This window comes from Astatotilapia calliptera, chromosome 12, assembly GCF_900246225.1.
Source record: "Astatotilapia calliptera chromosome 12, fAstCal1.2, whole genome shotgun sequence".
Classification (NCBI taxonomy): Eukaryota; Metazoa; Chordata; class Actinopteri; order Cichliformes; family Cichlidae; genus Astatotilapia; species Astatotilapia calliptera.
In genome coordinates, this window is record NC_039313.1 from 11,350,700 (window position 1) to 11,377,028 (window position 26,329).

Below are 26,329 nucleotides of genomic sequence, written 5' to 3' on the forward strand. Positions count from 1 at the left end.
AAATTATTTTGATTGTATATTAAATGTATAGAGCAACCTGACAGCTATATTTCAGCAGAAGCAGACTACAGCTGATTGATTAGCCTGCTTTTGTTATTCATGTGCGTGAGGGATGGTGCAAATTTCAGCTTTGTATGGAAGACTAGGTGAGTTTTTATGTATACGTGAAAGCACCCATGGCTGGTGTAAAGAGGCAGGCAGACAGACATGATGACTGACAGCAGAAAGAGGATTTTCAGTCTGTTGCCTAGTGAGAGGCTAATCCTGAGCCAGTGGCCCCGTCTTCCTCTGATCCCATCCCTGTTCTTCTGTCTGCTCTCACTCTGCAGGTTGAGCTTCGTTGGACTGAGCTGCAGGATCTTCTGCTACCTCCACTCTTCAGCTATCAAAAGGTAAGTAATTGATTCTGCCTCCAGAATTCACATTCTGAATTTTTTTCAGCTCCTTTCCTCATTTATGTTTCCTGTTTGCTCATGCACCTCACTTGGAAAAGTGCAGTAGCTCTCACATTCATTAACAGACTATTTTATGGATCACATGATTTTTTTTCAGTTCAGTTTGATACATTTTTGATGTATTTTTATTATTCTATAATAGAAATACTTTGATTATCTTTGTTTGATATAAAAAAAAAATTCCAATCCTTTTACCTTAAATTATTATTTACACCACACAGTATAGTCTACACACAGCCACTTGCATTAAGACCACTTAAGCTGCCCTCTATTCCCAGCCATCTGCTACTATTCTGCTTAAATGTTATTCTTTGTCAAACAGCCAGCAATGTCTCCTGCACCTACATTTACTTTATATTTCTTTATTTTAAAAAAAATCTGCAAATAAGTCAGATAACCATTTGTAGACTTAGCAGTATGTCTTTATCAAGGGTCAAAAGGTGCAGGTGCCTCCCACTCTACTTACTATGCACTCCCTGAGAGAAATCCCTTTAATCCAACTTTTCTCCTTGACTTTAACGTGGCCTTAAAGACCTTTACTCCACTTCTTGGTCTTTCTTGGGTTTCTTGAAGAATGTCTGGTTTCTTTCTATATGTTTTCTTCTGTTTGTCCTGTGCAAGCTTGGCCTGTTTGAGAAAGAATCATGTGTTTTCCACGGATGAGCTGAACTCTAAGCTGGCAGTTTAGCTTAACTTCACTAACTTACTATCAGTCTGTGTGCGTGAGAGAGAGAAAATGATATGATTTGTGACTCCTAATTTCAGACAAGAAAAGAAATTCACTTTTGTAATATAGGTAATCTGCAACAATACAGTAATATCACATCTAGTTCTCTAATATCGTGTTAATATGTGTTGTATATATAATGCTATAAATAATTTTTAACCCATCATATTTTTAATTTAAAGTATCTTAAAAATACATAAAAATAAAATAAACTGTGCTTCTTTGCAAGCTCTGATTAACAGACTGAGGAGTCTTGCAAGCAACTACGAAAAACATCATTAGGCAATTATTAATATGGTCAAGGCACCCAATCACAAATCACCTGATCACCTGAGCCAGTGACTCTCTTTGGGTGACCAATCAGAAGGCTGCTGTATGCTTCACCAGTAATCCCATCACACAGACTGCAGGCGTATCTGTTACTTAAGCAGTTCATAGCTTAAGGCTATTAGTGGTTTTGTCTGAGTATGTACTCACGAAGAGCGAATATGTGTTAAGACGTCTTAATTTAATATGTAAACTTTAAGGGATTGCTGAACTTTGTGACAGCATGCAGAAAAATATGACGAGCTTCAGTCTGCAGCACAGACTTGTACAAATTATTAAAGCAAATATTCTGCTCAGCTGTGGAGGTAACTACTTTTTCTGCTCTCCTCTCGGTGCTGTCTGGTTTAACCATCTGATTCCCAATTATCCGCTTTCCCTGAATGCCACCTGTGACCTTCAGGAAGGATGCCTGTAAAGTTCAGCTTTCGTTAATAGTGATGGGATTTCCGGCTCTTTTTAGAGAACCGTCTCTTTCAGCTCGACTCGCTAAAAAGATCTGTCTCTTTCGGCTCCCAACCGGCTCTTCAGGTTGTTTTGTTGCTTTAATTAATTTATTATGAACAACAATTTGAAATTATGCACAAAAGGAATTACTAATGTAAAAGAAAACCCTGTGGTTTTATTTATATATGTTTATATATAAATATATACGGTGGCCCCTAGAGACAAAGCACGTACAAACTCCAAAACACATTTCTAGCGTTAACTGAACTTCCAAAACAGAGCTACCTAGATCACTTAAAGTACACAATTGAAAGCATATGTGTATTGTTTGTGTATTTATACACAGTCACTCATATATATTCAAATAAAAAAAATTGTTCATTTACCTGTTACTACCGCACATCAAATCCAGTCGTTGGTACTTCCTGGCTTGTGTAGCCACTAGGTAACAAAAGCTCGACACTGCCCCCTAGCATCCTGGAGCACTTCTGTTGTGTTTTTTACGTGCTTCAGAGTTTGTACGTGCTTTGGAGTTTGTACGTGCTTTGTCTCTAGGGGCCACCGTAAATATACTTTTATTTATTCACTCCACATAAAATGTAATAAATAATTCATATAATACAAAAACCACCTGTTTACATTTCAACTTTTAACTATTTAAATTTTCAGCGTTTTCCTTTTAAACAAATTTAAAGTGAAACAACACAAAACACTGCAAACCACAACACAATTAAATATAAATATGAAAATATATGGAAACAAAAAGATGCACATATGGGCATGCATGAATAAACTTTCTGAATCTTTTATCATCCGCAACTGAAAATAGTTGTGGATGATCACTATGATCACTATACCTTTCTAATGTGACGTTGTTGTCCCTGGCTCTCTTTCTCTCTCTCTCCCTCCCGCTCTGTTCCTGTGCTGCTGCGAGTGTAACTACCGCCCCTCCCCCCTCTTCCCAGCGCAAAGCATAAGGCTTGCGTGCAGAGTGAAGCGGAAAAAAAGTGCGAGAGAGAGGGTGAGATAAAGAAAAAAAATCCACGGGAGCCGGCTCACGTCGTTCACTTCAAAGAGGCGGCTCTAAGAGCAGTTTCGTTCGCGACTGACACATCACTATTCGTTAAACGAGAAACTCAGCATGCTGTACGGTAGTGCATGAAAGACATGGCCTGAAACAGTCCAGTGAGATTGTAACCATTACATTACATTCATTATGGATTTTAATACTCAACTGCAGTACATTCCTACACAAACACAATCACGTTTCTTAATCCGCCAGACTGAAAATTGGAATTTTACTATCCAGGGCCAATAAATTACAATTGAGAAGTTCTCGAAGAGTAACCTTTGTCATCTGCACTTTTACCAGATAACAACTGAGACCTCACAAGCATGGCAAGCTCTTTCACCCGTGTGATTTCTGGCCGTAACACGGCAGTGATGTTGGCCATGGGAGCTGGCACGCTGACATCCGGATACCTACTCAGTGACAACATGGAAGCTGCTGAGAGGAGAAGGCTCTATCCACCCAGGTACTTGAAAATGAGTGTATATGTGTGTATTGGTGCCATAAAGTGAAGGGAGATCAAACTGAGAGTTGTCTAGCTAACTGGTCAATCAAGTTATTGCATGAATCCAGGCCTACATTGCAGGATCGCTTGGCAAAACTTTCTTTGAATTACAGCAGAAAAGCAGATAGCAAAAAGACTGTTTTCCCCCAATACAACCAAAGCACCACGACAAGTAATTTATTTCAAACAATATTTAGATGGTTACAAGCCTGGCTATGAAAATAATTTATTTGTATAAACATTGATTTTTGTTAACTTTTTACAGTGCTGATTTCCCTGACCTGAGGAAACACAACAACTGCATGGCCTCGGCCTTGACCCCAGGGATCTATGCACGTCTGAGTGATAAGACAACACCCAACAACTGGACCCTGGACCAGTGCATCCAGACTGGAGTGGACAACCCTGGACACCCCTTTATTAAGACTGTGGGAATGGTGGCTGGGGATGAGGAGACCTATGAGGTATGCGTTCAGATTTGCACCATGTTGATGTGGCTTCCATCCGAATAAAATGGGAAATTATATGTTTGATTCATTTTTATTTTAATCAGGTGTTTGCTGAGCTTTTTGACCCTGTTATTAAGGATAGACACAATGGCTATGACCCTCGTACAATGAAGCACCCGACTGACCTGGACGCTTCCAAGGTTATACTTTCTTCTGTTCTCTGCATCACATCATCTTGAGCATCCATGAGTCCGTGTATTAACTCTTACATGCCTAACATAACCTAAAGCTTTGTCGTCCTCAGATCACCTCAGGATTTTTTGATGAGCGCTACGTGTTGTCATCTCGTGTTCGTACCGGTCGCAGCATCCGTGGACTGAGCCTCCCCCCTGCATGCACGCGCTCCGAGCGCCGTGAAGTGGAGCGTGTGGTTGTGACCGCTCTGGCTGGCCTGAAGGGAGACCTTTCTGGTCGATACTACAGCTTGGGAGATATGACTGAAAGAGAGCAGCAACAGCTTATTGATGTTAGTGAAGATTTACACATTTTTAGAAGCAAGGTTTATTTTTCTTTTTGTCTTGATTTCTTTTGCTATCTAATGTCCCCGTGGTTCCTGTGTCCCCATACTGGCCAATCAGGAGCACTTCCTGTTTGATAAGCCTGTGTCACCTCTGCTCACGGCAGCTGGGATGGCCAGAGATTGGCCTGATGCTCGTGGGATCTGGTAAGACTAGGAGTACAGTCAGACTAGAAGGAATATAGTGGTTTTGTAGCTCAGTGACCTAGAAATCTAGATTTTGGAGATATTCGAGTTAGAGATTTACTGAAGAATAGTATCCACTTGTTTGACGCTTCCAGCTTCCAGGGTGCACTCTGCATTAATGATAACTCAGTTTGCTTCCTGCAGCTTCTCGGTGTCTGTGTGCTCTTCAAGAGGACAAGTTGATTAGAGAATGCACAACAGGTGTCCCAGTTACTCAAACTAAACTATTCCCACAACACTCTGCCCCACATCCCCCTGGAGCTGAGCTAAAATCTCAACCAACCACACATGCATTGCAATTCTAAATTCTTTTCATCACTGATTTCAACATGTTATTTGCTGACGTACCACTTTGTTAATTATAACAGATTGATTTGGTGATACTGTCTAACATCAGGCACCATTAGGTATTAGCTGTCACTTTAAGAAAATCGCCAAATTCTGACAAAAGCATATAGCTTACTTTTAAGGGATAATATCCTGAGGAAAGCAAAGGATTTTAAGTAATATTATGTAATTTTCCAGAGATAATACAATATAAAATGTCAGTGATTATTTAACTATTTATGCATTTTGGGCGTGAACCAGTGAGAGAGAGGCTCCATCAGTACACTATGATCAAACACTGGACACATGATATGTGATGTTATCCTGTTATATGTCCTTTAGTAAATTATTTTTTAGTTACAACATACATAAAACACTTAACATTTATTGCAGAAAATCAATGAGAAGCAAGTAATCCATCAAAGAAAATAAGAGAAAACTAAAGAAGATATATCTAAGAGAAAGAATTAGCTAAAAGAGAAAAATAGTTGTAAGCGAGACAGTGTAACTTTTTGATAAATCAAAGAATAAAAATGATATAGATAGTAAAAGGCACCACTTTAGTTTTAAGGAAATAAGAAATTTACTTAAAAAACCCAGCACAGACACTGAATTTTTATTTATTTATTAAGTCTGTTGTGAACAAATGATTAAAATGAGTCAGTCTGTGTCATCTATTTTAACTATTCAATTAACTGTAGTTTGGCTCCAGTGAATGAAATGTCAGCTTTCTGGTAGCATAAGTCCTAGTATTGGCTGATTTTTTTAATGTGTATATTTTCCATCTTGCCACCTTATTTCTGCTACTCTTTTTCCAGGATTTTTTTTCATTCATAAACATAAAGTTTATAATACATGTTTGTTAGTATTCTTAGACCTGTACTAGTAGCTCCAATAAAATCAAAATCAGTCACTTAAAGTCGAGACTTAATACCATATTATGCTTTTCAGATCACATTTTTTAAAAAAAACTCAAAGCATCTTTACTTGCATCTCTCCTCGTCCTTTTTTAAGAATGTTATTTTTCTCCCTCACATATGCTTTTTTAATTGTTCTTATGTTGAATGTGACTGAAACTGATTCACTTATATGCCCTGGTGTCTTCACAAGAAAATATAAATATAGTTTTGAACTGGAGTTTAATTCTTTTTTCTTGACACGCAGGCACAACAATGAGAAGAACTTCTTGATCTGGATCAATGAAGAGGATCACACAAGGGTCATATCCATGGAGAAGGGAGGAAACATGAAAAGAGTGTTTGAAAGATTCTGCAGAGGGCTGAAGCAGGTATACACATCTCTTTATCTTTGAATTATCGTTGGTCCAGTGTGAATTTTTCAAGTGAAATGTTTATCTATTAATTCAATTTATCACAGTCTTTTTGTCATTTCTGCCTACAAGACTGTGAGTCTATAAACTAATCTTTAGCAGAGTGACCAAAAATCAAGAAACAAAGACTTAGATTAATTCAGATCTTCAAACTAAGATTTTAGTTCAGAGATCTGATCTAAGATCTGAGTATTTATTTTAACTTCTAGGTTGAGCATCTAATTCAGGAGAGAGGATGGGAGTTCATGTGGAATGAGCGTCTGGGCTATATCCTCACCTGCCCCTCAAATCTTGGCACGGGACTCCGGGCTGGTGTGCATATTCGTCTGCCCCTCCTCAGTAAGGTAATTCATGAATCATAATGACAGTTCATCTCACGTTAACTCCAAACACATGCACATGATGTCACGTATTCTTCGTGTATCTGACAGTAACTTGAATTTGTTTGGTGTTTATGATCTAGGATGCTCGCTTCAAAAAGATCCTGGATAATCTGAGACTACAGAAGAGAGGCACGGGAGGTGTTGACACAGCCGCTACCGGAGATACCTTTGACATCTCTAACCTTGACCGTCTGGGCAAGTCAGAGGTAAATCCTCAGGGAATGAAGACAACAGCTAAAGAAAGTAAAGCTCAAAAGTGAACAGCAGGCAGAGAGAAACAGAGTCAGATGGAGGAGAGCAGACATTTGTAGCACAGCAGGTGTAAGCTTTGAATAACTGTACCCCATGCTGTTCTTTAATCTGTAATCCAGGCAGGGGTGTGCCAGTGAAGGTTAAATGGCTGCTTTTTCCTGAGCAGAATGTCTTTGCAGGCTTTGGCAAATGCTGTGAAAGGACCTTAGTGTTTAAGTTCAGGGATATAGTGGGGTGCTGTGGTTACTTCCATTTGGGCCAAACGGGGCAAAGTTTGTGAATGGCCTCAGGGGAAGCCCCTGCCTGAAGAGGGTAATCTCAGGAGGCACAAGTGTAAAGGTTTAAGTTAAATTTGCCAGAGCGTCACATGAGCCTTTGCAATACAGTTAATGCTAACCAGGTGTGTACTGGTGTTGGAGGGGTTAATAGCAAAGAATGGCAATCAACAAAACACACAGTATCTTAGCTGAACTTCAAGAGAAAGTTCAAGAAAAAGCTAAGATCCATTTTATTTTGTTTGTTTGATATTAACGCCATCACAGACTTTGTTTGATCCAGCTCAGCTTAATATTGCAATGCTTTTATTTCTTATTTCTTTTGTGCAGTGTACACAAATTATAACCTCACAAGTACATACATTGGTGGTGTTGTTTTTCTGGTATTTCACTTAATAAGTTAGAACTAGTTTAAAGGTCAACAAATAAATACTATGATTGTGTTTGTAACTCCAGACTCTCGCCATATGTTATATGGAATCAGTTAAAAAGGACTGATTTAAAAAATAAATGCTTTATGTTTTTTTTATCCAACCAAATAACAAAAAACAATTTCATTTATTTCATGTCTTTCAACTTGTGAAAAGAGCTACTCTTTGATATCAGTACTTGTAACATTCAGTTATATCCAATAGAGTTTCAGGATCAGATACATGTAGCGATGAACCGCTGAGTTACAGTTAAAGGAAACCTTTATAATAACTTTGTACATGCTCATAATAAAATATTGTTGACACTGACTACGTTGCATTCACAGGTTGAGCTGGTGCAGTTAGTGATTGATGGTGTTAACTACCTTATTGAATGTGAGAAGAGGCTGGAGAGGGGGCAGGACATCAAGATCCCATCCCCGGTTCCTCAGTTCAGGAAGTAAGAATCTCCTCGACTGGGCGGTGGGCATCCTCCGATCACTGATCATTTAACTAATGTTTATTGCATGTATAACACTGTACTAACTTACATGCAAAATAAATTCATTACATGTACACGACTTCTAAAACGAATAAACTCCAATGATGAATTAAGTTTTGTGTTACTGGTTGGTGCTTTTACAACTTTGGTGGTATTAACAGCCTTTTAGACGGTAACTGCAAAAAAGGTAACTTGTGAACAAAGGAAAATTATTTACTCAGCATTGTTTATAGTTTGACTCCATTCAGTTTCAGACACCTTAATTTACTTCTTTTGCCTGTACTGACTTTCTGAGAGCTTGCCTTTGTAATATGCACCCATATAACAGAAATTAAAAAGTCTAACACCAAAACTGATGCTAATAAAAACTATATTAAAAGCAAACATTTACAAACAATAAAAACGTAACTAAAACAAGCAAACCTGCTCTGAAAACAGCAATAAAATAGCACTTTTTATACATTAATTCAATACTTTTATTGTTATATCTGAAGATTATTGGTGTTTGTTAATCACATCTTATTAATATCATATATATATGTATCTATAATGTAATAAGACATGCTCCTAATTTCTTAACTATAAAGCTAAAATGCCACAAATACAAAAAAAAAAGAGAGAGAGAGAAACAAGAGAGTTACAATGATTAAAGTATAACTCATAGCACTATAAAATATTGTTAATGCTCACACTTGACCGCCCAGCGTTCTGCTAGTTCCTTCTCTTTTCCAGACACAAGGGGAAGAGGAGCATTGTCTGTCGTGGCTGGCTGACTCAATAAGAACGAGCTATATTGGGCAATAATGTCATGACCTTTACAGCTCTATAGTTAAGTGCTGAACCCTACTTGTCCTGAACTTTAACTCACAAAGAAGACTTTATTATTCTTACAGCGCTGAGTCCACATCGCTCTGATGACTAGACTTGTTTCTGTCTATAAACAAGAAATAAAAATATATCTGGAATAAAACAAACAGAATGAATGAGAATAAAAAGGAATGACATGCTGAAGTTAGCGCGACATTCTAACCTCAACCTCTCAAATGCCTCCTACACAAGGCCTTTAATCCAGGAGTAAAAGGCCAAACTTATTAGTGATGGCTGGACAGAGCAGACAGGCCAAACAGAGGTGAGCTGATTTATGCCTTATATTGACAGTTTCAACTTTTGTGGAATCTTTTGGCGTGATGAAGGAGCGATTATATGTTATAATTAAAGGCATACTGCCAAAGTGATTGATTGAATTTTTTGGGTGAGTTGTCTCTTTAAATTGTGATGCTCTGAGAGACTCTTCCTTTTCTGGGAGCAGATTAATGACGCAGATCTATTAATGCTATTATAGACCAACAAGCTCAGACCGTGTGTGTGTGTGTGTGTGTGTGTGTGTGTGTGTGTGTGTGTGTGTGTGTGTGTGTGTGTGACTGTTGTGCTAGAAGAGAACTGTTGGTGCCGTTGTTACAGTTTGAATTAAGCTAGAATTTATTTGATGGATGCTAAAGCTGGCAGGTATCATGGGTGCACTTGTGTTGTGTCTAACCTACAGTGCTATTAACGTCATTGCAGACTTTTTAAATTTTCTGTTTCAACTCTAATTCATTAGAAATTAAAGTGTTTGGGTGTGGCAGCTTCAATCACTTCACTTAAGTGTTTTGGTATGTACTGCACAAACACCAGACAAATGTATGGTTTCACTCAGGATAATTAAATTCTTATCAGCACTGGAATTCCTGGAAAATGGGTTGATGATGAATTAGTGGAATTGTGGAGAGCAACATTTACAATAAAGACCAACATTAAAGAAAGACAAGTCAAGTACCCAGACATAAAAAGTTGCTGGTACAAAGCCAAAGTAATGAAATAATGCATTTTGAAGTCATATAATGCGGAAAACAGTGGAGAAGTTTCATTTGACACCAAAGGTCTGACAGGTTTCCAGTTCTCTGCGCTTGCACATTTGATCAAAGACCCACAGTGGGGCTGTTTGTGTCTGTTGCTTCCTTCTGTATGATACTGGCACCAGGTAAGAGCATTTACGACCAGCATCCATTTATTTATTTATTCAGTTTTTTCTCGGTCTTTGTAAACTGTTTTTGTTTGCCTTCAGTATGTGGATTAATGTGTTACACCTGCTTGGGTGCAAATCCTGGCAGCTGTACTCGAATATGTCCTCTGGGTTATGACTACTGCTCCACCACCCTAGGTAGGCTTCAGTTAACACCATGAGGGGCCCTAATGTTTGCATTTTCTAACAGCATACTTGGCCAGGTCATGTTTGTTGTCTTTCTCTGTTACAGTTGCTGAAAATATGATCACCAAAGAGTGCTTGAGAAGAGATATGTGCAACATAGCTGATTCTTTGGGTATCAGATGTTGTAGTGAAGACCTGTGTAATGGAGCAAAGCAAACTGGCGTCTTTGTGCCTCTGCTTTTAGCGCCATTGGCTATTATTACACTCTTCATCTGAAGGTCATCATTTTTATTTTCATGCCTTCATAAATTTAAATCTCCTTTAGTTTTGTAAATTTTTCAAAAATGAAGGAGAACACACTGGTAATCAAATGTATTTGTAGCTAAAAGGAAGCCATTGAAATCTAAAAATGATCTACTGAGAGGATTTTTGATTTTGATTCTGTTTATCTGCAATTATTCTGATGACAACCTCTGCAGTTTCTCTAATGTTTGATTCAGATACTGTATATTTCAGATGTTTGTTTTCTTTTATTTATATTAAAACAACAACAACTTTATCTTCTTCAGACTTTTTATTGTATAAAAATGTAATGTATCTAAATCTAAAGTGATGGATTGAAAAACCAAATAACAAAGCATTCATCAAGAAAATTGCAGCTAGTTTATTCAGACAACATATTCTCCATCTGGTACATAGCATTGCCTCATTACCTGTGTAGTAATAGAAACCATGCAGCAGAGGGCAGTGTAGGAGAAATCAAACGGCATCTCTCTTGAGATTCCTGAGCTTATCAGAGTTATTGGAGTCATAGAAACTATATAACTATGATCAGATCTATTGAGTGTGTGAATCAGCTTTTACATGCAAACTATGATGACAGTCATTTGGCTTCTTGTATTTGGCATTTTCTTATATAAATATGTTCTACTATTAATTTAAAGAGCTGTTCATTGCATTGACTCTCAGCATTATTTTTGTGCTGCATTTCTCCTGATGTAATGTGATAATAATCCACTGTAGCACTTATAAAATTACATAATGTTACCTTCAAAATGTGCAAGCTAGTGATCTCCAGTATTTACAGACTTAGATATTTATAGCTGTGCATTATAATCTAATTTCTCAAAGTGGAGCCAGTAAATGAGCAGTTCTGCAGTTCTGAAAGAGAAAGTTTACACCAAGCAGGGTATTACTTACAAAACTCTATTCAAAGTGATTTATTACATAATGACTGTATTGATGAAGAAAAGTTCAGAGTGCTTTTTTCAATCAGTCTTGAGCCAATACAGAGTGAAAAGGAAAGAAACTGGAATTTGGCCTTGCATGCACCTAAGATGCTGAATGTTACTCTTCCTCTTATAGTTATGTGGAAAATCTAATCTTCATGATTCAAGAAAATCATTCTTTGATTTTGGTTAAAATTTGGAAAAATATTCACAAGTAGAAAAATACTAATATTTAAGTTTATAAATTTCTTTAGATCAGAAAACAGTTCAAAGATAACTAAACCAAGGGTTGTCTACAAAACCAGTATCCACTGGTTTCTGGGACAAGTAATAATCATATTTAGACAAGAGGACTGAACAGTAAGATATCAGCTCTAAAACACTAAGCAAGCTGTGTCTATAAACCATGTGGATGTAATGCACAATAACTAATTGGGAAGTAAGATACTAATTAAGTACTACAATTAAACTCACCAAAACTGGACTACAGACTTCTAAAAAGCTCTGTACTGTAAGACATTATATTTGTCAGATAATTTGAGTCCAAATTAGTGACTCCAATTAGATGAGGCTACCGCTGCCTGTGTCCACACACCTGTAGATCAAAGCAGCAACACCCCTACTTTTAACATTGCACATACCTTAACAGTACTCAAACGGACAAGTTCATGGACAAACATACAAGCCAATGCAAACCTGTCAAAAATTGCAATTCCTTCCTTTAGGTGGAACTTGAGTCCAAACAGCAATCAGTCCCCATCAATCCTCCAATTTTAAAATGTCAAATTCACACCATTAGAAAGCATATTTGAAACCTGGTAAAAAAACACAGTTTTAGGCTCTATATGCTCATAACAGTCCTGTAGGGGGAATTTTATAATAACTCATCCACCTGGATACCTGAGATAGGCGCATTACTGGGCAGCTGGAGCTAGTCAAAGTCTGGCAGGACTCAACCACTACTTAAAGTAATTAAAGTGGACATCTTCACTGGGTGTAAGTGTGTCTGCATGTGCATGTCCGTGTGTGTGTGTGTGTGTATATGTGTGTGCTGTTCATGCCTTTTGGAGCATTTGAATAGATTAATATCATGGCTTCCTATGGGGTTAAACCATGCCAAAAATTTGTTCTTCAGTTTTGGTGATTAAAATGCTAAAAATTTATTTGTCCTATACTCAGCCATAATTTTTCTGTATATTGTACCTGTATAGCTTAACTAAGCTCGATAGTGTTAACTGATAAATTAGCAGGCCACCTTTTCATCAATGTAAAATAACTTCTGGCTCCAAAAAACCAACATGGCAGCATACAAAATAAGTTTGCTGAAGTTTCAGAATGTCCAAAACCAATGAGTAGTATGAGTGGTTCAAACCATCTATTTCTTTGCTAAAGTTGTAGTTTCACTTAGCAGTTAAGTTTTACATTTTAACATGGGAGATAATGGGACTGACTTATTTTAATCGTCCACTCCATGAACTGCAGTTTTGTTTTAATGGCTACTGTTTGATGTAGCACACGTAAAAATATCTTCCATGAGCTGTATCCACACAATACAATGAAATATAATGAAAAGGTATGACCTCCTTGTTTACCCTAACTTTTACTAACCATGTTATCAGTTAGCTGATTAATACAAAAAAAATATTATATTACAATATAAAAAAAATATTCACCACTGTAAGTCCTCATAACTGCTTAAATTCTCAAATGAATGGAAAGCTATATAGCAGTAGAAACAGCATAATTATGTCTTTTAGGAATAATACCAGATGGAACTTTGAGAGTCAACTGATACAGTTGACTAAATCACTGCAGTGGGTGAAAAAATTAGTGCATGTATTGGATATGATTGCTCTGCAGATCAGCTGCTCTTGTTAACATCTGAAGTAGACTGATTTGCACTAGACATGTGTGAGTAAGTGTGTGTATTCAGTGATAACAGTTACAATATCAGTTTAATATATCACCTTTATTTGTCTTGGAGTGAAATGAAGTTAATTCACAGTCCTTCCATCAGTCTCATAACTTCAAGGCAAGGCAAGGCAAGGCAAGGCAAGTTTATTTGTATAGCACAATTCAACAACAAGGTGATTCAAAGTGCTTTACAGAGACATTAGAAACAAGAACAAATAAAAAGCATGATTTAAAATTGAATAAAACAAGCAAATAAACTAACAAACAAACAAACAAACAAACAAACAAACAACAGTATATAAAATCAAAACAGATAAAATCAGAACAGTAGATAAAATCAGTAGTTAAATGTAAGTTTTGAAATTTAAGCTTAAAGTGTGGATTTGGTGCTTTATTCAAATGCAGCTGAGAACAGGTGAGTCTTCAACCTGGATTTAAATAAACTGAGTGTTTCAGCTGATCTGAGGCTTTCTGGGAGTTTGTTCCAGATATAAGGAGCATAAAAGCTGAATGCAGCTTCTCCGTGTCTGGTTCTGACTCTGGGAACTGATAAAAGACCGGATCCAGATGACCTGAGGGATCTGGATGGTTCATACTGGGTCAGGAGGTCATTGATGTATTTTGGTCCTAAACCATTCAGAGCTTTATAGGCCAGCATCAGAACTTTAAAGTCTATCCTCTGACGGACAGGCAGCCAGTGTAAGGACCTCAGAGCTGGACTGATGTGGTCCACTTTTTTGGTCTTAGTGAGGACCTGACTGGAAGGCATCGTAGCAATTATTCTGTTTTAAGAAGTAACTGAGCTGTTGAGAAACTGCTTTTTCAATGATCTTACTTAAAAACGGGAGATTTGAGATCGGCCTGTAGTTGTTCATTTGTGTCTTGTCAAGATTGTCCTTTTTCAGTATAGGTTTGATTACAGCAGTTTTTAGTGATTCTGGAAACACACCTGATAATAAAGAAAAGTTGACGATCTGTAACAGGTCTGACTCTAAAGTCTTTGAGACCTTTTTGAAAAAACTTGTTGGCAGGACATCTAAACAGCAGGAGGAGGAGTTCAGTTGACCTAAGATGTCCTTCAGGTCTTTGCTGTTAATAGGTTGAAACTGTTTCATGGTGTTTAAACAGTTTTTTGGTGGACACAGTACATATCCTGGATCTGCTGTTGATGTACCAATTGCTTGTCTAATTTTTTGGATTTTTTCAGTGAAGAATTTGGCAAAGTCATTGCAGGCCATGGTCGAATGAAGTTCAACCATGAGACAAAACGTTTGATTAAAAACAGCTTTGCTAATTGAAATCATGTTAAATTTTTCTCAGCTGGATTACATCAAAGGGACAATTAAATGTGATCTCTTGTATGTTTTCAAATTGTATAGACATAAATTAATATATGAAGCTTCTTTTTAATCGTTCAAATAATTAGTGATATGAGAGCTCTCCGTTAACGTGCAGTAAATTATTAGCAAAACAATAAGTGATGAACACAAAACATAATTTTGCTGAATGACCACAATGACCACAGATAGAGGACACTGTTCACTGCTCACCAACCTGCCTGGTGTTTTATTATCATAGCTCACAAGTCAGCGGCCAGAACTGTAAAATATTATCTAAGTACAAAAAGACTGAATTTCTAGTTTTCAAAGCTGCTGCTGCTGCCACTGAAAACACATGTAAAATACAGGAATGTTTATATATATTCTCTTACAGGATTAAATAGCAGTTCATTAAAAGTCTATTCCCACAGATACAAGCTACACAAATAAAGTCCCCAGCGTTCCACTTCAAGGTCTGTGTGTATATTTTTAAAGGGTCTTTATAATAGGAAAAAAATTCAATGTTATGCTACAAATCACATACTGTTGAGAGCATCTCTTTGGGAACAGATCGAGACAGGGAAGGAAAGGAGGAGGATACTGAATAGGAGTGACCGATTTTTCTTGTTGATGTGTATTCATTAACCAGTCCCGTGTAAATAATATCTTAAATAAACATTACTCTCTCATTTTCTTACATCAATGTTAATAATAATATAAGCATGCCTCATTCTGTAAAGGGTCACACGTCATCCACAAGGACTTGTGACGCATATTAGCCTGACAAACTCATTTCTAGTCCACGATGATAGGCCACTAAAATTACATTACGGAGTATTTGATGCTGATGTGCATAAAGCTAGAAAGAAAACAAAACATCTGACTATTTTCCTTTCAATGGCACCCAAAGTGCATTTCATTCTCTAATGAAGGCTGAAAATTGCAACAGATCGAGCGAAAAAAGACATCCGCTGGTTAATTGAATCATCACAGCTGAGCAGGTTTGAGATTAATTCCACGTAAGGAGAAGATCAAAAGAGAGCCACTCAGAAGGATGTCGAGAGGAATAAGAATGCTGAGGCTTGTGGGATAATCCCATTAAGAGCTGCACATTCATTCAGAGTTATGATCCACAGTTGTAGGTATAGTATGTAAGAGATTAGGGTTAAACAGTCAGTGACGGAGAGTGGTCATACTTTTAGAAAAATGTGGTGTTATAATTCTATGCTGTCTGTATTAATCCCTTTTAATTATGAGCATCGACGAACCACTATGAAAGCTGTTTTAGAGTTTGCATCTGGAGCAAATTGGATTATAAAAAATAGAAGAAGTGCATGCGTCATTGCTTAATACTGATTGCCAGGAACATAATCTTAATGCTGAAATGCTCATACATGTTCAAATTGCTGTCATTTAAAGGTATATCAAGGACATCTCTGATTAAAATGCAAAGATTCCATCTAGACTTCATGTTTTTTTTTAGTTTTGATATAAGGTGGTGTATCTGTGTGCAGCAATATGAACATTTTACTTTTGGACATAATGTACATTAGTGTATGCTAAAGAAATACATTTTTCACTTGCAAGGATCAGTGCCATCCATCTATGTTTATCTATCATCCGTTCAGTTCAGGGCCAGATGTGAGGTAGAGCCTCTCCCAGCTGTCATAGTGTGAGATTTGGGGTATATCCTCAACGGGCCACCCGTCCATCACAGGGCTAACACAGAGAAGCAGGCAACCATTCATACTCATATTCACACCTATGGCCAACTTATATGTCTTTCAACTGTGGGAGGAAAAAACCCACGCAGGAAGAGAGGGTGTTTGCAAACTCCACCCAAAAAGACCCAGGCTTGCCGCTACACCAGATAGTGTGGTTGCAGGAGATGGCTGCCCTTCTGTGAACCTGGTCTGGTTTTGCTGGAAGTTTCTTCTTGCTTAAAAGGAGTTTTTCCTCTCCACTGTCACCAAGATCGTGCTTACTTGTTGGTGTTTTCTCACTAATACTGCAGGGTCTTTACCTCGCAGTATAAAGTGCACTGGAACTTCTCAACTGCTGTCACGATTCAGTGCTACAATAAATTAACTTGAATTTAATTGAATTAAATTTAATGAAATGCAATTCAAGTTCACGTCACTTAAATTCAGTCTCACAGAAACTCATAAAAATGCAGTAGCTCATAATCACTCTATGTATTAAGAGCCTGGCCAGATTAAAGCATTTCTCTCTTCAGCTCTAAAGAAAGTAGCATTAATCAGTCAAATGGATGGATGCCACAAAACATGCCAGTAAAGCAAGCCCTGAGGGAATATGCAGTTATATAATGAAATCGAAGTAGACCTGGAAAAGGAGAGCTGCTCACAAAAACAGTGAAAATGTGCTTCATCATGCAGTTCATATTTATTTCTTAAATCGTCGAGGCAATATAAAGAAAAGAGGCAGCAGGGATGTCAAACTAACTAAAAACCACAAACAACAAATTTTAATGACAAATAATTAAAAAGGAAAAAAATCCACTATCACCCATAACTTTAAGGAGAATATTCTTTTTAAATAAATAGGCTATGATCAAAGCTAACATAATAGCTTAATAAAATATTTGGCAAATACAATACAAAATACTTACTAATACAATTAGTTAAATGTGACACTTTCATTAAAGTGGTATTTTTTAACAGAGAGATGAATGACTGTGTGTGCTCACAAGTGTACATATGCGTATGTGTTGTGACATCTTATTCCACAGTGCAGAAGTTTTCCAAACTGTTCTCTCGGGCCTTGGGAAGCTCATTGTGTTCCAGTAGTCGGTACTGGAAGGAAACGCGGTTGATATAGTTCCCACTGGACACGAGCCTCACCACTGAGTTATCACAACCAATCTTCATCTGGGCTGAAGGGCCACAAGGAGAGGAAAACACATACTTTACACTCTACCATCCAAGAATTTTTGTTCTGTAGCCAGCCCTACTTACTCTGGTTACATTGGCAGCAAAAACATTTACTTTGTATCTGTATTGCAGTATTTTTACAAGTAAAAACAGCAAATATATGTAAACATAAAATGTGAATTGCATTGGATATTTCACTATGTGGGATGTTTTTATTTTGTAGGACTCTTTTACAGCACATCATAATTACTAGTAAAAGTGTTTCTTGGACACAGTGATGGACACAGACTCACCGAGTCCACTGAGGGAGAAACAGAGGTCGGCCACAGGGAACATCTTAGAGGTATCCACCCCATTCCCTCCCAGCAGCTCCACATAGTCACCTGACCCTGAGCAGCCAGACCACGCCAGTCTCTGTAAAATAAATGATCAACAAAATATTTTGATGGTGAAGTCCAGATAAAGACTTTACTTTGTTACATAGAAAACTGCCATTAAAACTTCCTGTGGAGCTCTTTGGACCAATAAAAGTACTATATGTTAACCTGGAAAAGGCCAACCAAGTGGAGATGTGATTCCAGTGTTTCATGGTTCTCTATTGAGCAGGTGCTTGTAACACAATGAAAAAGTAATACTGCAAAGGATTCAAATGAAATGACTTCATTTGACTGAAAAATGTTTACACAAACGATTTTTTTAATATTTGAATTTGGAATACATACAGTTTTCCTCAGAATTTAAACAGAGGCAGTTAACAGGATGTTGTTTTTCAGATATTTAAAAATGAATATTTTACTTTATTAATTTATTATTTATTATATTACACCTTTATGAGCATGCTTTGTACCACTTTTCTCCTTCCCTTATTCATAGAGAGTTGCATTTCATGTAATAGCTTTTATGACTACTCATTACTTACTATTAATTAAGTAATTAATAAGTACTACTTATTTATGTTTTTTTTTCCATTAACACATTTTCCATTACACACTTCAGCTCTTGTTAACGTTAGTTAACCTCACTTTTTTAATAGTGGAATTGTCATTATAGCAGAAATTGTAGTAATCTGGGAGCCTCTGCTTAGCGTTCTGGTTCTACCAGACACCAGAGAAGCTTCTCTGCATTGTTGTATTTATATGTAATGTATTTATATATTTGTTTGTTTATTTAACAGAGGCTCTGTCAAGCTGCACAGAGTAGATGAGGAGGGCAGGACATCAGGCACAGGAATGTCACAGAAAATCTGGTCAGTTTTCAAAATAAAAGATCCCGTGGAAACTACACCCTCTGCCCTTGCAACACTCTGTGTGATTTGAAGCACTTTACCGAACAAAACTGTGTAACAGATGAAAAGTCAAGGACATGGTGTATTTCAGGGGTAAGACTTCGATATGACTGGTAAGTGCTCTGCTGTGTTCACCTGCTAGCTTTTTTCTAAAATTCATAAACTGTTATTAAAAATGTTTATTAGACTTATGGTTATTATTTTTGACTCCATTTGTCATTACTATTCCTTATTTAACATTAAAAACTGAGGATCATCTTCAAACATTTAGTATGAGGGTTTAACATTATAATCTACACACAATGAATAATATTTAGTTTAGCTAAAGTGGTTTGCTAAAACTCTTCCATCTATTAACCACAGTGATGTTTTCATTTAGTCTCATTAGACCATTTGCCATTGAGGATTTATTTTCTGTTTTCTTTTTTTCCACCTATTGGAGTGGGACTTATGAACACAGAGTAATTTACAGTGGCAGTGAGGCTCAGCAGCCAATTTGCCAAACATAACACTGTTTTTGGATGACTCTCCAAAATCCTGGATTACTTTCAATGACAATATTTTCAGTTGACTGTGGTATAATATCAGCATGTGGTGAATGCAACAGAAAATTGGAAACTATCCTAATAGATTCTGGTATGATTAGAATGGTCATCCATCTGTAATAGGACTAACAAAGTGAGACGGTGGACCAATCACATCATTCATGATATAAAATCACCAATTAACCCAGTTGTTCTCAAACTTTTTCTGGCATGCCCAACTTTAGTTTACATCCTTTTCCCTTAGTCTTCCATGCTCCAACTGCAGTGGCTCTGTTCTGAACCCGCCACACAGTTGGAGGACCACTGGATTAACCTAACCTACCATAACATACTTTTGAGCCTGAATACCTGAAGAAAGTCCTCTCTGGCACAATGAGAACATGAAATTCTACACTGAAAGGCTTCATTCAAGCTCCAGGCTTCACTTTAGTTTCAGTCTCATAACTGTTTGTTTTTCCATTTCCTGTGTTCATCAGCTTCCCTCTAGATGTAGGAAGATGACATCCCGGTGCTAATTACGCCTACTGAGCTCTGATCGATCAGTTAAAGTGATTTCCCCATTACAGTTAGGAAAATGAAATTAATAAATCTCTGTAGTTAAACAATACTTTATTAAATTAAAATAAAATTAAAATCAAAATTGCCAAGTACTAATAAAATTTGTGTGATGACATAGACAAACATGCAAATATTATTAATAGCTTTAATAAAAAAAATATATATCACACTCTGAATGCGTTTAAAATGTCCAGCTGAAGCTAAAGGTCTATTTAAAGTGTCAGAATTTGGCCTCAGTAAGATATTTATTTCACAGAGAAAAGAAGATTGTGTGTGTGTGACTGTGGGCACATGCATGCGTGTATGCATGTGTGTGATCTACCTGTGGACTTAGCTCATTGCTTTTGGCCTGCCCCAGGCTGAGTTCTGTCAGTCGGATCTCCACGGGGTAGATGATGGAGAAGCTGCAGTTCTTGCGCTGATGTGGCATCACCATGGTGAAGCTTCCCTCTGGACTCTGAGACATGATGTTACAGGCTTTCCACACGAACAAATCGACACATGCACAGACAGGAGAAGAGATTTCACATTTCTAGTTCTCCATAACCTGAGAAACTCATTACTGACACTTCACGTCACAAAGAGGACAGAATCAGCGGGTGGCAGCTGGAAAGGAAATCCAATTCTAGTTCTGATCACAGAACTGAAAGAAAGAAAGAAAGAAAGAAAAGTGAATTCATAAAAGCATTACGGAAAAGGGAGCCTGAAAATGCTGCCACTTTGTTCATATTGTTCCCTTCACATTTTTGTTGTAAAGAAACCGAGCTAATCAAATGTGAAGAGAGACGTTTGAATTGTTAATTAAACAATTAAATGTTGTATGTGTATCTTTTACATCCAATTTTTGGTAAGAGCCACTATCACAGTCCCCATCTAGCTTACCATTGGTAAATATTACCCATCAGTAACGGTTACCTTACCATTTTGATCATTCATTCATTGTTACTTTTGCTTTTCCTCCATCAAACATTTATACATATCATTCAGTTTAAGTCAGTCTAAACTTTAGACTGTGGAGCTAGTTAACAATTTCAGTCGTTTATCCATACTTTTATATAGCTGTTAGCTCCATTCTGTTTGCCAGCCAAACTTTTAGATTTAAGGAATGTTCTAGAAACACTCTGACTTTTATTATGTATTAAATGAGTAACACTGTTATGTTGCATGGAATATGTGAGGTAGCTTTATTGTCACTTTGATTAGATCATATATAAGGCCTAAACTGCAGACGGTTGCACTTAATGGTGAACAAGGGGATAAACCACTGTTAACCTATAAATAATTAATTGAAACTGCTGGGTTTTTTTTTTTTTTTGTCTGCAGCCTTTATTTCCTTGTCTTTGTCTTACAGCCAGACGGTGACAGTTATGTTTCTTGACACAATGTTAACGCTGTGTTTGTCAAACAGCTGGAAAACAGGTGCATCCTTCTCACTCAATTCGTTACGCTCGCTCTTGGCCTTGATTAAAGCTCGACCAAGCACAAATGTCCAGGAAGTACACTCATGCGTGCACACAAATGTACCCCTCATTTCACAAGACATATAAAAAAAACAAAACAAAAAAATAACACAAATCTTTTACGCGAAGACTTGAAAGTGTTTTAATGTTTGGTTTTAGATGTTTTGGCCACAAACTGATCTTAGTGATGCATAACAAGACTCACGGAAAGGGTTGTATAGTTTCTTGACAGCGAGGGTGAAGCCACTAGCAGGGCTGTGAATGCGAAAGAAGATCATGGCAACATTCTGAGAAGAGCGGCTGGTGGCTCCTGGTGCTGTGGAGGAACAGTAGTCTGTGTAGCGCTCGTAGAGGGGTAAAGGATGGTCCTGATTGCTGGGGAACTTCTCTCCCTTCAAAACCCAGCCATCAAATATCTTGAAGAGGAACATATGATATGTAGTAAATACAAAAATTAATGCCTTTACTTACTTAATTTCAGCACACTTATTCCACACCTTCACATACAAAACATGAAGCAGTGTCTGAAAATACAAGGCATAAATTTTTAAAATGTGGAAGAAGCCAAGGACAGCTAGCATGTCCAAATTAAGCTGTTAACTATATGACTAAGAGATAACTCATCAGCTTTATGTAAGAAGCCAATTCGCTTTTACAGAAAGAAACAAGCAATCTAATTGCCAAGATTTTTCCCCCTATATCATAGGTGTCAAACTCTGGCCCGCGGGCCAAATTTGGCCCGCAGCCTAATTACATTTGGCCCACGAAGCCATACCAAATTACTATCAGAGCTGGCCTACTGGTATTATACAGCTAATATATATATTGTTTAGTATTAAGCTTTGCTTGTTCCATATTCAGTTTTTCAGCAAAACGTGTTTGAGCACATAAGAAAAGATTCATTCTTATATCTGGAGGAATAAATATATTTCAATAAATACTAACGTTAGCCCGCAACTTTGTTCCAGTTTTGAATTTTTGCCCACTGTGCATTTGAGTTTGACACCCCTGCCCTATATGTTTCTTTCTTGCATGCTGACAGCAGTAAGTGAACTGGAGTCACATTCCTGGTTTGTGTGCACAGACTTGGTCAAATAAAAATGATTCTGATCCAGTGGGTTGGTGAAAACAAATCTTTGTGTTTTCTATTCAACTTAAGACATGAATCATCATGTTTTATTGGGTAATCCGACATGCCATACAGCACATTCTACACTACTGTGCTGTGAATAATATTTAATTACAAGCATAATCCAACATGAATTTCATTCTAAAAATATTCTGTAAATCTCATGTCTTAAAATGAGGTGTGCTGTTTTGTTTTATTGAGCACATTAATCCTACTAATATTTACACAAATCTGCTCTTGGTTTCTAGATCACATGCATGTAAACCTAGGCTTTATGAAATTCTAATGTCCCCCTTTCCCTATGCCATGAACTGAAATCTGCACTGGCAGGCTTGGCTTCAGAACTAAAGCCTTCTCTTCCCACTCTTGCTCTGAGTAATGTGACCAATGCAGAAAGCATCCAGTGTGGTGTTTGGCCCTTAAACGCCGCCTTAACCCTGTTTGGCCTAATTTCAAATGCACAGGAAGAAGATGAAATAGAATTCAGAGTTTAAACCGAAAAAAGCCTTGGAGTCCCTGCCTTTCACTTAAAAGAGGGGTTGGATATGTGTGGGGGCTATTTTTAGTGTGTGCGCCAACCTTTATGAAGTCTCCAGCGCTGCAGTCGATGCTGACGTCAGACAGCTCCAGACTGATGACTTCACTGGGCTCAGCTATGATGAAAGCTGCACATGCCAGCTGTGGCTTTGATGCCACAAAGGTGAAGAGGCCATCAGTGGCCAGCATGTCCAAGCATCCTACAAACCACACACACAGTCAGTTTTCCATTTCAGACCAAAAATACATTTAAATATTCTAGAGACTAGTACTTAGAGCTTTTCTTCCCCAGCTGAGCACCCAAAGCACTTTTTATTACAAGTCTTATTCACCCAAACTCATTTTTTTGGTCAGCTCAGGGTTCAGCATCATACCCCAGGATACTTCAACAGGTAGAATGGAAGAGTTGGGGATCAAACCACTGCCCTTCCAAGTGCTTGACAGCCCATGCTAACTCCTGAGCCACAGTTGGTCCCTAAGCCCAACTATAACAACTTTTCGCCTAACTCTTAAACTTTAACTTACGTTAACTAACCTTCGCCCAGTCCCAAACCTACCCTGACCACACCAAGTAACCAAAGTAGAATTAAAGATTAAAAACCAAACTGGATTGGTCCCCATAAGTGACTATGAAATATATACACCCCCAGAATACAGGTGAGGCAAACACACATATGAACACACACACACAGCCAGATACAAAATACATTACACATATATTGGGTTCAGAAAACATACTGGATTTGAGTTTAGCCTTAATAATTTCTCATGAGGTCAAAGTGTTACTCAGAGGACAGCATCAGTTTTCATTTAAAAATGTTTGCTTGGATTAATGCATGAATTATCTAACGTGTTTAGTAGCCTATGTTCTAATTAAGTGACTGAATGGGCACTGGTGCATAAATAAACATTCACCCAATTACTGTTTTAAATCCAGCAATTGTTATAATTCGGTGATTTAAAGCTATTTTTAAGCAGTTCTTACTGAGAGGTCGGCGGAAAATAAAATCCTCTGATTCTCTTTTCTGGGCCAAACTCAGCAAAGAATATAATCCATCTGAGGCTTCGTTGTCCTGAAAAGAAGAAGGAAAACAAACAAGTAAATACAAACAAACAGAAAACCTAAGATTTCATCTCTGGGCTGCTCATAAAAACTTGACAGACATGAGTTCAGACTGCCTCACTTGATCAAAAATTCCACTTTGCTCGACTACAAACGCGACCTTACCTCGATGTAGCGAGCGAGCCCCATCCTTAATGAAACGCAGATAAGAAAGAGAAACAGCTGTGTGCGCAGAGCCACCGACATGCTGAAGTGCGTCTCTCGAGGAGTGTGTCCTGAAGCTGAGGGGAGAATAACGGAGCTGCCTGTGAGATCGCAGCTTTTATAGCAGCCCAGACAGGCAGGCAGGCCGACATCAGAGGGTTAGTGACAAACATTTAGCCGTGCGGACTTAAAAATGACTTTGATAATGAGTGAATAAAAGCGGTCATTCAAGGCTGTTTTTAGGGAATTCAGATGTTTAGAAACTAATAATTACTGCGTATGAATTCATTGGAGGAAATGCAATACTTGAAACATGTCAGTGTTTATTAAAATCGCTACACAGCTTAACATTGAGTAGACAGGCTAACATAGTGCTTTGTGGTCAATTTGGTGACTCTTCATTGAAAAATAATAGCTCGTGGGACATATTTGAACTGCCAAATACTGTTGGTATTGATTCTTCAAGTCTCAGGAACACTGATAAGAGGGATGAACCGTATTTTTTCCCCAAAGGATATTCCCTCATTTGCTGTTTTGATGGCCATGGTGGTGCTGGAAACACATTTGTCCAGAAACTCTCATTGTGTTCAGTAAGGTTGAAATCTGTTAACTGCTCCAGCAAAACTGAATAATTCACGTTATTTACATTACAAATAAGTCCTGCTGTGACATCTCTTGTGTTGTCACCCTGGATGGGACCACTCCCATAAGGATAGAAATGATTCACTATAACTGCATAACTGGGTAGGTAGGATTACTAGGATCACTCCGAACAACTTTATTTTGATTTGCAGTGATCCTTAACTCTAAGGAGAAAAATGCACTCAAACAATGATAGCAAAATACTCCTGAGCTATTACAGAGGTTATGGATCCCCCTTACAGTGGAGGTCAAGCATTCATGCCTGTACCAGTCTCTTTCTGTGCGTCACATTTGCCCAACTGTGATGAACGATGACTCATCTGATACCACTTCTCCCACATGTGTCTCTAGACCAGTGCCTCTGGGTTTTGCACCACTGAACTCTTCAGTGTGCATTCATCTCTGTAATAAGGATCGAAATGAATCTTAATACAATACGACTCTATTTTTTGATGGACTCTTCTTACTGACACAGTCAGGAGGAAGAACTCCCGCTTTATTTTTACTTGCATATCACACTAATGCAGGAGCATCACAATCATCAAATAGGCAATGTCAGACCAAATGTTCTGTGTTTCTGTAAAATTTCCATAGATCTAAATGCTGATGTCACTTCACCATTCCTATGAAAACACCTGTTAATGGAATAGGCTATTTGACTGAAGCACCTGCCATCTGTGCCCCAACAATAAGCCCTCTTATAAAGTCCCTTCGATATTTTCCTCTTGCCATCTTGATACAAAAGCAGAACTGAATGGGCCTGCTCTGAATTTTTATAGATGACTGGATGTTAACTGCTTAATTGTATGGTGCAGTGGTCCAGGGTGGAAGCATCTGCACTCTCCACTTTTTCCTGCAGTTTGTCACACAAATGGATATATTGAGACTTTGGCGGAGAGAAAATGAACCTCATGCGCTCTTTTATATATACACTTTTCGGACATGAATGCTCAGATTGCAAAAGTCATGAATTCTCAGATGTCCTTTGAGATACTGAATGAGTCAGAGTTTATGCAGTGCCACTCATGAGTCAACCTTCAGCTAAAGAACCACTTTCAATTTGGTTTCAGTCTATTACATTTGCCTGACATTTGGGCATCGGGGAGCACAGAACTGCAGTGGTTAGTGCTGCTACCTCACGGTGACA

The 26,329-nt window shown here is 37.8% G+C and overlaps 2 protein-coding genes across 2 annotated transcripts; one reads left to right on the forward strand and one right to left on the reverse strand.

Moving 5' to 3' along the window:
• The first annotated feature begins 271 nt into the window (after nt 1-271).
• Nucleotides 272-8,331, forward strand: LOC113034087 (creatine kinase U-type, mitochondrial-like). The gene is made up of 10 exons (XM_026188403.1): nt 272-392; nt 3,326-3,488; nt 3,793-3,991; nt 4,081-4,176; nt 4,281-4,502; nt 4,615-4,700; nt 6,231-6,354; nt 6,606-6,740; nt 6,860-6,985; nt 8,064-8,331. The coding sequence occupies exons 2-10, from the start codon at nt 3,349-3,351 to the stop codon at nt 8,178-8,180; spliced, it is 1,245 nt and encodes a 414-aa protein (XP_026044188.1). The 5' UTR covers nt 272-392; nt 3,326-3,348; the 3' UTR covers nt 8,181-8,331.
• Nucleotides 8,332-17,369: 9,038 nt separating this feature from the next.
• On the reverse strand, nt 17,370-24,612 carry LOC113033733 (corticotropin-releasing factor-binding protein-like). The gene is made up of 7 exons (XM_026187798.1): nt 24,502-24,612; nt 24,259-24,346; nt 23,316-23,473; nt 21,813-22,023; nt 20,470-20,624; nt 18,053-18,173; nt 17,370-17,761 (listed from the first exon to the last, which is right to left on the reverse strand). The coding sequence occupies exons 1-7, from the start codon at nt 24,580-24,582 to the stop codon at nt 17,607-17,609; spliced, it is 969 nt and encodes a 322-aa protein (XP_026043583.1). The 5' UTR covers nt 24,583-24,612; the 3' UTR covers nt 17,370-17,606.
• Nucleotides 24,613-26,329: the final 1,717 nt, after the last annotated feature.

Excerpts from the sequence above, each read along its gene's own strand:
- LOC113034087 (XM_026188403.1), top strand. The coding sequence starts at position 3,349 with ATGGCAAGCTCTTTCACCCGTGTGATTTCTGGCCGTAACACGGCAGTG. Across the intron at positions 3,992-4,080 it reads GGGATGAGGAGACCTATGAG|GTGTTTGCTGAGCTTTTTGA; the intron begins GTATGCGTTCAG and ends TATTTTAATCAG. Across the intron at positions 6,986-8,063 it reads ACCGTCTGGGCAAGTCAGAG|GTTGAGCTGGTGCAGTTAGT; the intron begins GTAAATCCTCAG and ends TTGCATTCACAG.
- LOC113033733 (XM_026187798.1), bottom strand. The coding sequence starts at position 24,582 with ATGTCGGTGGCTCTGCGCACACAGCTGTTTCTCTTTCTTATCTGCGTT. Across the intron at positions 22,024-23,315 it reads GCGCTGGAGACTTCATAAAG|ATATTTGATGGCTGGGTTTT; the intron begins GTTGGCGCACAC and ends TTCCTCTTCAAG. Across the intron at positions 20,625-21,812 it reads GAAACTATACAACCCTTTCC|CCTGTAACATCATGTCTCAG; the intron begins GTGAGTCTTGTT and ends TCGTGTGGAAAG.